General features: G+C 34.6%; 1 protein-coding gene across 2 annotated transcripts in view; it reads right to left on the bottom strand.

Annotated features, from left to right (window-relative positions):
- Window positions 1-11,627, bottom strand: part of LOC111052206 (limbic system-associated membrane protein) — a 353,095-nt gene extending 341,468 nt beyond the window's left edge. For both annotated transcript variants that reach the window (XM_039424316.1, XM_039424318.1), the window contains exon 1: window positions 10,956-11,627. In XM_039424316.1, the coding sequence (XP_039280250.1) occupies window positions 10,956-11,034 (79 nt within the window). In that variant the 5' untranslated portion in view covers window positions 11,035-11,627. The remainder of the gene's footprint in view (window positions 1-10,955) is intronic.
- Window positions 11,628-13,507: the final 1,880 nt, after the last annotated feature.

Genomic DNA, 13,507 nt, shown 5'->3' on the forward strand with positions numbered 1-13,507 from the left:
ATAGAAATGCTTAAGTATTATACTATCCACTTTATGGTTTCAACAGAGACCAAGATTGTATAGATCTATTAAAATAGAAGAAAACGCTTTGAGTGTGATTCAATTGCGTAAAGTATCAGCAAGCAGCCACTCTGAAATCGCTGGAGGGTGTTTGAGGCAATAATATATAACGGCTATAAATCTTTTTTGTAAGCAAGAAAAGCCTGTCTATTCAGGCGGCGACCCTTCCACAGCTCATCACTACGCCGGCAGCTCGCATTTATGGAAGAAAATTTGTTTATGTATTTGTATCGGCATCAGAATTCCGAACGCAACCGAGCCGCCTGGCAGACGTACGTCGACGACGTATGGCAAGGGGATGGAACTCAGTCGATGATGGAAAAAGGGCATGGGAAGAAGAAGTATGAGGAGAGAAAAAAGTCATAAATCACCCGAGAGCTGTATTCTTTTCACGTCTGGAAATCATTTATTTATCCGGCGTGTCTCCTTGGTGGAGCAGTCGGAAATCGCGGATAAATGGAAAAAGAAGTGATGTAAGCAGTAGCAGTCGGCTGCAAAGTCTGGTGAAATGAGTTCATGCTGCTGCTGCTGCTGCTGCTACTGTTCATTTTTGTTCAACAGAAGGCATCGCACCATCATGTGATGCATTTCTCAATCATGCAGACATGTGCTGATGCACTCCAGCTCAACATGATCCATTTCGAATATTCCGGTTGATTTATTCAGTTCAGTTGCCAACTAATTCTCAGTTATCCCAGTTTAGTTATTTGAATAACAAATCAGCATAATATCAGACACAGCATTTTCACAATCGACCGTGCTTTGCACATTAAAAATGTACAATTTTCCATGAAACATTTACATGCATGCACTTGTATAGTATGTTGTGGAATTTTGAAAGTGTAGTAAAATTACATGACATGTTCTGCCTACAGAGGACTTGACATTTTTGGAAAAACAATATCCAGTAAACTCATTGAATTATCCATAACCCAGATCATACATTTCAATTGAAAACATCATTGTTGAATGATATTGGTTATTGAAAAATGATGCACACAAACGAAATTTGAAAATTCTCCATAAATAATAAGATGAGCAGATCATCTTGAATGTTAATACAAGTTATGAATTTTGAAATTGAGAAATCACAGATGAAGAAATAGATTCCCGAATCTTCTCTCTGTAGCATAATGATATTAATAATTTATTTTGAATTGTGATGTATAAGAAAATCGAAGCTGAGGAGATTCAATTGCATTATTCATATTAATTTTCAATATAGATAAACATGTATTCAATCTCTTAGGTGAGATAAACATGTATAATCTCATGTATAATCCGATGAAGGAGGCATTGACTTACTGTCAATTTCGACACAATTATTTCGAACTCGAAAAAATCTATCTACAGTCTTCACAGAAACCAGAAGCCTCACAGTGAAGTTAAAACTGAGCTTCCTCCTATGGTCGCGAAGTCGCGACGCAGGATACTGTCGCATGTCATGACCACTCAAGAGTAGAACAGTTGGTGCTTGGAGGGGATTTCTCCAGAATCACAGGGGAGACGTTCAGATCCAGACAACGCAGAGGTGCAGAAAGTGCAGAACATTGGACCATCTACTGTATGGAGTTTGGCAGTACAAGTTTGGCATTAAATTGTCACAAATGAGTTTCTCCCATTAAAGAATAAGGGAACTAAATATGTTAAACCTGTGATATACTAGTAAGGAGCATTAAAATGATAAAAATAAATGAGGAAAATATGAGTTTTTGACATTTGGCGGTAAAATGATTATTTTTCATGTCTCTGTAACTCTGAAAAGAGAAATAACGTTCATTGCAAAGGAGGAAGTCAGTTTCATTCCACGATGTATAATATGACAGTGGATATTCAGAAACTGAATTTCCGAGGTGGAGATTTAACTTAGTTGTAAACTTTGAACAGCTGGAGACAGAAAATTGGCTTTTCGAAACGGGGCGTAGTTGCAGTTCTCATCAATGTACCTAAAATAAATTTTAGAATGCACTCTAGGTACCTTGGCTTTGAGGATAATCTCTATTTTCCTTCGGCTACTGTCTAAGTAGTAAGTAAAGTAATAAGTGAAGAAGTAAGTAGGTAGTAAGTAAAGTACTTACTTCACTCCCTGGAACATAATACTAAAGTGTCACGTTTTCGCTCTCGGGACTAAAAAACAGAGAAACTCCCTAGGGAGTAAACGTAACTCAATTTAAATAGCATAGGAAGTATCTCCATTTAAACATAGTTATTTGTATATCTAGAGTGAAAAATACAAATTTTTCTCCCTGTGAGAAGAAGTTTGAAGTTCAACAATTTTCCTGAGGGAGAAAAGTATCTTTCGCTCATGATGTACACAACATTTTTCCTCCATCTACATTTTTTTATAGAGACTGCAAATCAAATAATTTCAATAAAGTACGTTATTGGTGACAATGTTTTCTAACAACATAACCTAAAATTAATCTAAAACCTAAAAACCGGTCTTCTGATTGGCCTTGCCGATTGTGCTATCTATGGGCAAAAGTTGTAACAATTATCAGCTGGACGGCTATCAAAAATGGCTTACTCCAGTTCGCGCGTTTCAAATTTGAATTGCAGATGGAAGATGTTCGTTGGCTGGTATTCTGAATAGAATAAAATATGTATAAATTTTTATCGTCTAGGCTACTTATATCAAGTATGTAATATCATACAAACATTTATTTCATGAGTTGATCAAATTTCTGGTTGTGGTATTGAATTCTGATGACTCAATGACAGACACCTCTATTATGCTTCCTCATCTGATCTCAGACCTTTGTCAGATATCGGCCTCCATTGAAGCGTCATGTATCAAATCCCAGTCTCTGGAGGGGAAATGTGACATAATCTTACTCCAAAGGGGGGGACACGGAAATATATAATTTGAACTGAATGACAATAAATTAGAGTTATATTGTTCAGCCATGAGTACGATTTCCTTGTATAGTAGGTCTTACCTTGTGTTGGCGAATGTTGCAGCCTATTTTGTTCCGTAGAAAAGGGAGGACGTACAATAAAAAAGTAATTAATAGTTAAAATAGTCAGATTAAATAGAATAATTGAACAATGATAGTACTTGAGGTTATGATTTAACGGTGGGTAGTTGTAGGTTAGGTTGACCAACCTTTGTTTAATCGGATTGTCGATATCACTTAAATCAGAGTACCGAAGCAGAATGGCTGGTGTGTGGATAGGACAGATTGAAAAAGTTAACTTGCTCAATAAAGAGGTTGGCGGTCTACAAAGGTAGCCGAAGTAAGGGACCTGAATTTCTAACTTAATGTTGTAGGTGGTTATAATATGGTGAGGTGGAATTAAATTCAATTTAATAATAAAATGCAGTTCAACATGAACCTGCTGAAAATAAATTCTGCTGTCACTACGATCAGACAGAGACAGTAATTTTGGAGTGAACCTTTTCTCCAAATGATGACTAATATATCCAGAATCCAATAATTGTGCCGTAATTTGGAAAGATTTTAGACCGTATGAAACAACAGATAGAATGGCAAATCCATGCGAACCAGGTCTCTGATAAGTACTATAGGTTGTATGAGAGCAAAGTGCTGAACCAAAATAGTAAATATTTCGAGTACCGAGTTTAATTCTAACGCTGTTTAAACGATTTACTACCTCTCTTTGCGATGTTGATCGGCTAATGATGTAGGATTCACTTCACCTCGGTGGGGTAGGCTAGTGGAAGTCGATTTATTATTTGATTCTGCAGGGTACTCTCGATGACAGAATTTATTACTTGATGAGAAAATCGACCACCATTTACCACCAGAAGAAATAATAGTCTAATGATAGATACTATACTCGCTAATGTCTGACTATTGCAAAACAGGATGTGTCCTGAATGATCAATGTGTGTCAGTCGAGAAAGAACGAATTTGAAGGTATAATGAAGTAAACCCAGTTTAATAAAACGGTAAAATGGATATATTCTGAAGGATATACTTTTACAACAAATATTGAATAAATTAATGAACAGATTATGTAAATAATAGCTTTCAAATAGATACAGGATGAAGATTGGTAGACAGCAGATTTGTGTCTTTAAATTATAAATATTATATAAAAAGTTCGGTACTCTTCAATTAAACAAAATAAAATGGATAATAGCCCTTTGGAAAGGGTCATAAACTGGACGAATTAAACAAGAAAAACAAGTAAATATGAAATGGTGATTCAGAGAATAGAACAAATTAATAATTGAAATTACTCTCAGGGTGTGGTTTCGCCTAAGGAAAATAGACCTTTTGGCTAAGTACAGCGTGGATAGTTAAATTTATTTTATACTATAAAATTTAATTATGATAAATTTTGTACCCTTAAAACTACAGTCATGTCTTTTCTTAAATGGACGAATTTATGCGCTGTACAATTTTCGCAGATTTATGGGGGTCCCCTTTTATACTTTCGAATAACTTACGTAGACTTTTGTTTCCGTTTTTTGGTTTTTCGAAATATATTCGGCCGTAGAATATATCGTTCCGGCTGGGTCCTTCCACGTGGCGAAAAATGTTGAACAGACTTCACTAATATAATTTCAGGGTTTATTTAAATGAAATTTAAAATCTTAGTATCACAATTATTATAGGAACTTAGGAACAACTTTTTAAAAACAGAAAAACGAAGATTGAATTACATTAAACAGAAATTAAAGCTTTTGAACAATTAGGTACGTGGACTAGGTCTGTATCCCACCGATGATCCTTGCAAAATGGCCTCGAGTCTTCCTCTTCTAATTTTCACTTGAATTTCTCCTTCAAATTTTATCTCGCCAAATTTACATATTAATTCGGGATTGGTCAGATTCTGTGACGTAACCAATATGCAGAAATTTTTATCGTCTAGGCTACTTATATCAAGTATGTAATATCATACAAACATTTATTTCATGAGTTGATCAAATTTCTGGTTGTGGTATTGAATTCTGATGACTCAATGACAGACACCTCTATTATGCTTCCTCATCTGATCTCAGACCTTTGTCAGATATCGGCCTCCATTGAAGCGTCATGTATCAAATCCCAGTCTCTGGAGGGAAATGTGACATAATCTTACTCCAAAGGGGGGGACACGGAAATATATAATTTGAACTGAATGACAATAAATTAGAGTTATATTGTTCAGCCATGAGTACGATTTCCTTGTATAGTAGGTCTTACCTTGTGTTGGCGAATGTTGCAGCCTATTTTGTTCCGTAGAAAAGGGAGGACGTACAATAAAAAAGTAATTGATAGTTAAAATAGTCAGATTAAATAGAATAATTGAACAATGATAGTACTTGAGGTTATGATTTAACGGTGGGTAGTTGTAGGTTAGGTTGACCAACCTTTGTTTAATCGGATTGTCGATATCACTTAAATCAGAGTACCGAAGCAGAATGGCTGGTGTGTGGATAGGACAGATTGAAAAAGTTAACTTGCTCAATAAAGAGGTTGGCGGTCTACAAAGGTAGCCGAAGTAAGGGACCTGAATTTCTAACTTAATGTTGTAGGTGGTTATAATATGGTGAGGTGGAATTAAATTCAATTTAATAATAAAATGCAGTTCAACATGAACCTGCTGAAAATAAATTCTGCTGTCACTACGATCAGACAGAGACAGTAATTTTGGAGTGAACCTTTTCTCCAAATGATGACTAATATATCCAGAATCCAATAATTGTGCCGTAATTTGGAAAGATTTTAGACCGTATGAAACAACAGATAGAATGGCAAATCCATGCGAACCAGGTCTCTGATAAGTACTATAGGTTGTATGAGAGCAAAGTGCTGAACCAAAATAGTAAATATTTCGAGTACCGAGTTTAATTCTAACGCTGTTTAAACGATTTACTACCTCTCTTTGCGATGTTGATCGGCTAATGATGTAGGATTCACTTCACCTCGGTGGGGTAGGCTAGTGGAAGTCGATTTATTATTTGATTCTGCAGGGTACTCTCGATGACAGAATTTATTACTTGATGAGAAAATCGACCACCATTTACCACCAGAAGAAATAATAGTCTAATGATAGATACTATACTCGCTAATGTCTGACTATTGCAAAACAGGATGTGTCCTGAATGATCAATGTGTGTCAGTCGAGAAAGAACGAATTTGAAGGTATAATGAAGTAAACCCAGTTTAATAAAACGGTAAAATGGATATATTCTGAAGGATATACTTTTACAACAAATATTGAATAAATTAATGAACAGATTATGTAAATAATAGCTTTCAAATAGATACAGGATGAAGATTGGTAGACAGCAGATTTGTGTCTTTAAATTATAAATATTATATAAAAAGTTCGGTACTCTTCAATTAAACAAAATAAAATGGATAATAGCCCTTTGGAAAGGGTCATAAACTGGACGAATTAAACAAGAAAAAACAAGTAAATATGAAATGGTGATTCAGAGAATAGAACAAATTAATAATTGAAATTACTCTCAGGGTGTGGTTTCGCCTAAGGAAAATAGACCTTTTGGCTAAGTACAGCGTGGATAGTTAAATTTATTTTATACTATAAAATTTAATTATGATAAATTTTGTACCCTTAAAACTACAGTCATGTCTTTTCTTAAATGGACGAATTTATGCGCTGTACAATTTTCGCAGATTTATGGGGGTCCCCTTTTATACTTTCGAATAACTTACGTAGACTTTTGTTTCCGTTTTTTGGTTTTTCGAAATATATTCGGCCGTAGAATATATCGTTCCGGCTGGGTCCTTCCACGTGGCGAAAAATGTTGAACAGACTTCACTAATATAATTTCAGGGTTTATTTAAATGAAATTTAAAATCTTAGTATCACAATTATTATAGGAACTTAGGAACAACTTTTTAAAAACAGAAAAACGAAGATTGAATTACATTAAACAGAAATTAAAGCTTTTGAACAATTAGGTACGTGGACTAGGTCTGTATCCCACCGATGATCCTTGCAAAATGGCCTCGAGTCTTCCTCTTCTAATTTTCACTTGAATTTCTCCTTCAAATTTTATCTCGCCAAATTTACATATTAATTCGGGATTGGTCAGATTCTGTGACGTAACCAATATGCAGAATGGGTGGTGTCACTGTGTCCAACTTTAAAGCTTTTAAAATAGGGCGAAATTCCTGATTTTAAGTTGTTCCAAATTATCATTTAGTTTTTATAATTATAATAATACATAAATAAATAATAGAATTCGTCTATGATGATATGCATTCAAATTGGCTTCAATGAACAGCTAATGATTATAGAACATAGACATGCTTGTATAACATAAAGTAGACATAATATAAGAATATATATGCTTATAACAATAACGAACACCATAATAAATAAATATTTCTTCCTCTTTTTGTTTATATGGTTTTTTATATGCTAGAATATCGACCCTCAATCGTTATATATGGCTAAGCTAACTTGTTTATATATTTTTAACAGGTATATTTTTTTGGTAGTTCAAATAAATAAATATTCGGGCTTATTTGGCCTAGAAATGAAAGTATAGAAATGAAAAAGTTAATCATATATAATTTTTATGATCGATCTTTAGTCGAACTGCCTTCTCAATTTGCTACTTGTTAATGAGTTAGCTTTGGTTAGTTTTAGGGTTATGTTTTCGTTTCAAAACTAACCTTCAAATACAACTTTACTGTTCCAATCCATAGACATATAAACATATACGGTTTTTTCCATTGACAATTTTTTTGGAAATCATATAATTACAGATTTATTTATTTCTTGCTTTGTAAGTTAGATAACAGTCGTCTATCTACCTCAGATAAGATTGTATTGTTTCTACGGTGATAGAAATTATTCTGTTCTCGTACTAGCCTATGAACAAATTTATTGTGTATTTTGAGGACTGTACAATCATTGGTACATCACACCTTCTAAGATATTTCAAATGTAAGTTACTAAAATAGAGATGCTTCCCATGTTATTTAAATGGAGTTACTTTTACGCTCTAGGGAGTTTTTCTTTTTTTTCGTCCTGAGTGACACTTTAGTATTATGTTCCAGTGAGTAAAGTTAGCACTATTTAGACAGGAAAACTTTATTACTTTCGCAATAGGTTGAAAGGTCTTATCTCAGATGAGGAAGCATATAGAGAAATCATTGAGCCAACTAAATGCTATACCTCGATCTTAATTTGAGAAACATATGAAATATATTTCCGTATGCTAAAATTATTACATACTTCATATTAGTAAACTATGAATATTTATAATTTCCCGAATTATTCAAAATACAAGCCAACGAATATTTCCAATCCAATTTGGAACGCGAACTTTTTCACAGCTGTTATAAGTTGGCCATCATTTTTACAACTTTTGCCGACGGATCGCGCATAGATGTCGACAGTGAATTGTGCTTACTGCCAGCTGTTTACTTCTCAGATTATGTTGTAAAACATTGTTACTGGTCACGTAAGTTTTTGAAATGTTTTTTCCACAGTTTTTACAGATGGAGGAGAAATTTTGTGTACATCACGAGTGAAAAATGCTTTTTCTCCCTCAGGAAAATTGTTGCCAGAGGCGAAGCTGAGGTCATCAATCTTTTCCTTCAGGGAGTTAATAATGAATAATATGAAGGAATCTCAAATTAATACAAATTTCACATTCGCTTCCCTTAGAAGTGTAATTTATAGGAAAAACAGGATATATTTGAAAAGGCTAGCTGGCCTGGCTAACTTCGTACCGCCAAATAGTTAATGCATCTCATGACAAACTTTAGCTGGATGCACACATAAGGAGGCGCAATGCGGCATTACGCATCTAAGTGCTTCTTGCTTATTGGTTTGAATGGAAGAACTCACACCCTGAATCGGGCATTGCGTGGAACGGTGTGATAAGGCGATCTCCATAAGATCAACACTTTGTATCACCAAGCCGCGCATCCTGAGGTGTACTTAGCCTTAGCTTAATTTCATGCACTATACTTTCATGAAAATTATCCAACAATTGGTATTTACATTTATATCTCAATACAGACTATCTATGGGCTCAGTTAGTTGTGCAGCAGTTTGTATTTTTAGATATAGTTGAATGCAGATTGCTGGGAAATTGAATGGTATATTTCCTTGCTACTGATTTTCCCTTGCATATTTTGAATTTACAGCATTTTGAGTTCTACGACCCAAGACTGGACGTCGTCCGTAACGCGGCATTATTATTATAATTGAAATTATTTCGTGAATCAGTAGGAAGAAAATAGATAAACAGATCTACTGACGGCTGTTGGATGAAGCAATGATTATAACAGCTGGTTTTTATTCCTTTGTGTGGCAAGCTCACAAATCTTCTCCAATACTATACTATTAAACGAGCAATTTCTGTTCATATGTTTAGATGCTTGGATGTTTAGATGTTTATATTATGTTTGTATTTAACCGGATCTCGAAAACGGCTCTAACGATTCTCACAAAATTCAGAACATCGTAGGTTTATAATATGAAAATTCGATTGCACTAGGTCTCATCCCTGAGAAAACTCGCTGAAGGAAAGTAAAAGGATAATTATTATTCATCCTTGGATAAACAGCTGATAATAATTATTTCGTCATCTGTTGATAATGGATGTTAGTGAGCGAGTTCAGTGTGTTCACTGTGCCAAAATTATGACTCAGCTGTTGAACTTTTGTATTCATCCAATTAGGTACTTAGTTCCGGTTGCAATAAATCCGTAATTTTCTCAATCCTGATTATTCCAGTAGATGCATCTTTTTGAATGGTCTTCTTTGATCTGGTTTACGTGAAATAATTCAGGATTAAAATTCAACCGGCTTTTGTGCAACCGGGCCTTTGTGAGAGGAATTTTTGCATTCCTCTGGAAATTAATCTCATTTTACTGTGATTGGATAGAACATTTCTTTTCTATAAACGATGAATGTTATTATAATTTCTTCTTTCGTGATAAATTTCCTATGCTTGTGTACTCCAGAGCGAAGTTCGGTCCTCGATATTAAGGATTACATGTAAACTTTGAAGGACGGTAGGAAAGAGTCCTGAAGTCGGATTCATGAATTTGATAGGCCATAAACCTGCTCCTGAACATAACAATTACAACCAAGATAAAATCATCAAATTCGATGCACACATAAAAAAGTTATGGAATGTCAAAATTTGAGGCTAGATTTTTATTTATATAGATAAGAGCCAGTTGAACGATTATACCAAGAAGAATAAGATTTACACTGTGTATAGATCGAATCGGCCCTTGAAAACATGTCAATGTTTCTCACTGAATTTTCGTTTTTTGAATGAGTTCAATGGAATGAGTAACCTATCCCGTTGGAAGTAATCTTTTGTCTATCACGTACAGGGATTCGGTATGCAGTTTATAACTCCAATACAAGGAATACTTTTCTGGATTTTATTGTAATTTAATAATTTTGAGAAACAAAATCACGTATAATTTATAATTACTCAAAAACTATCACGTGAATGCAGGTAAGGTATGCAATGTCAAGTATGCTAGAATATCAATTTTTCTTTCAATTCCCAAAGATATTGTTCTCAGAATTACTATAATAGACTACAATAGACCATATAATGTGAATGATATCAATGAGACTTTCTACTCTACTGTTCCAATGTAGACAGTTTCTATATTATTGGGGCTAATTCGGTTCCATAACAAATAATCAAGAATGGACTTTCTACTTGTTCCAGGAATATTGTGAAACTTCATACTATAATAAATTGGAAAGTTTACTTCCTTGAACGAATAAATTTGGAATCAGAAGCGAGGAGCTTGAGATTCAGCCTTTTTTCAACTCAAGGTCAACCCATCATAGGATTAGGAACTTAAGTGACTAATTGATCTCAAAAAGAGATAGTTGAGACTGCTGTAATATAATCAGATATGCTTGTAACTGTCAACGAGATTTGTGATATGATAGAAAATGTGATATTTTCCCTTTTACCTTTGTGATGATATCCGAAAACGACGCCCTCAGGCATCAGAGCGATGAGAAAGAGAAGAAGCACCATGGAGTACGTCATGATAAGCGAAAGTTGAGAACGCAGCACTGGTGACGATAAGCTCCCCTGTCCCGATATCACCAGAAAACTGTCACAATGATGTTCAACTCCCTGAAGAAAACTGTTATCATGCTTGTATACTTGTATGTGCTGCTTCACCTCTCCCACCTCACTTACAATGTCTACAAAGTGTTAGGGAATCTATATAAACTTTTCTACATTATAATAGCTAATAGCTTTTTTGGAGTAACAATGTCTTATTGATAGGGTTATAGTTCACTTATCGAGAATCTAAATGCAAACAATATATTGGGGAGGTACAAAATCGATTTTGATTCATGAGGAGTCATGTATTTGCAGAGAAAGATGTCATTTCGAAGTATTACTCATGTCCTTTTCTTGGTTGCTTTGTGATTAGAAGACACTCCAATCAATTAAAGAGTCACAAAAACTGATGTGGGAACGTTCTACGTTTTTGAAAAGCTTTTTATTTCTTGACAAGGTTTTTCACGTTCACGAATCGACACAATTATGACACAGCGCCGACAGTCACGGTCGTTGATCGATTTGCGACGTTCAGTTGTCACGCGGCGACGACCAAACATCAACTGAGCGACTCGGGGTAGTTTGTCGGACGACGTGAACGCTCAAGTTTTCCGCATTGCGCTTGCGCTGCTTTCCACCTGTTAATACAAGCGAATGCCACTGCGCGCTCACACATATTCAGCCGGCGGGAAATTTTCTGATGAGATACGCTAGGAATTTCCAAAGCTAGAGGTATCAGGATGCTTGAGAAATTGCTATAAGTTGTTCACGGTGACTTTGGTCTTTGTTTTAGATGAGCACACTAAACGTTATTTGGAAATATTCTTGAGAAAATCATTTAAATAAGGTCTTTGCAATATTTAACAACGGTTTTCTTCTTAGAAACTCTGTCTAATATTAATTGAAATACTATACTTTTGAACAAAATCTGGTGGACTCAACGAGAAATTAGCTACTGACAGTCACAAATAATGATCAACCAAGAGATTTATAAAGAGATGAGACAAAAATATTAGAATATCAGAAGAGAATTTTTCAGGAAGCATAAATGAAGGGTAGTTTTGGTTGTGTAACATCTACTAGAGAGTAAGGATTCAAATATGATAGGAAAATGGGAATGATAAGTATCAACATTACAAGTATGAATACCTTCTTACTCAAGAACGTTTGTATCTTTCCGGGGAATCCAGCCTAGTTGAAAGGTCAGTCAGCCCGGTTTTCAATTATAAATTCAATTAGAAAGTAGACATATTGATTGGAATGGGCCTTCGCTGACTCGTACAGTATGTTAACATCGATGGTGTTTCCCGCCCACCCTCTCACCCCTTTCCTCACTTCCAGTTGCACTCTCTCTCATCAGTTCTGAATCATTCTTTCTGTGGCAATGATGAGAAAGAGAGAGAGTGAGTATACGTGGATTAATTGAAACTGGTGATGCACTGGTTGAGCAGCCTGCGACCGAGTGATGTCAACCAAACATGCACGCACGCACATGCACACGCACTCTCAATGGAACATTCGGCTCCGACTCATTGAACCCAAAAAACCAACTATGCTTCGGGCATATCAGATAATATACAAGTACTAATAAACACATTACTCTGATTAGATTCACGTTTGATAGCAGTGCTTTGTCATTTGAGAGCATCTGAATTGGCTTATTCATTGACAATATAGTTTGATTTGTGAAAGAATAACTTATATTGATGATGATAGCTCATGAGTGTTCGAATTCAGTTTGGAGCTTAAGTTTTTGAAGTTTGATTTTCTATCGCCCGATTTCATGATATATGGAATTTTTAAAATGTAGATTGAAATGTAGAAATTTTTAAAATGTAGATATACACTGTTATTCATTTTTCAAATTCAATCATTTTAGTACAAATTCATCATTCCTTCATTCGACAAGAGCACATTTTGCAAAAAGATATGATACTTACCTATCGTATGTATATTACCTAATCGTAAGTATACTTTCAGAGTATACTCAATTGCTCTGCAATTGAACGAACTTCATCAAGTCTTTGGTCCATACTAAGATTACAATCAGTGTTATTTATCTCTTTCCTGTATAGTGCTACTTGTAATATAAATATAAAGAAAATGAAAATCTCAGTACCATTTTTTAAAATATTTTATCACAACATGTTTCGGTCATTTATGCCATTTTCAAGTGATATGAATTAAATAAATAAATACTACTGGAAGATTCTTATTTTGATCATATGTTAGTGTATTCATATGTTTTTATGAACTAGGACTGTGAATTTTGGGTTCAAATTTGCATGATTCTATCAAAAATGGGGTTATTGGTGTCTAATTGGATTAAGTTTATTATTTTATCTCTGTTTAATTTTGCTGCTTTATAAATATGAAATTCTTCTTTGACATTCAGTTTTTGACTTTTTTTACCATAATTAAGTATTTTCATATTGGAATTTATATCTGT

Source organism: Nilaparvata lugens, chromosome 3 (assembly GCF_014356525.2).
Source record: "Nilaparvata lugens isolate BPH chromosome 3, ASM1435652v1, whole genome shotgun sequence".
Classification (NCBI taxonomy): domain Eukaryota; kingdom Metazoa; phylum Arthropoda; class Insecta; order Hemiptera; family Delphacidae; genus Nilaparvata; species Nilaparvata lugens.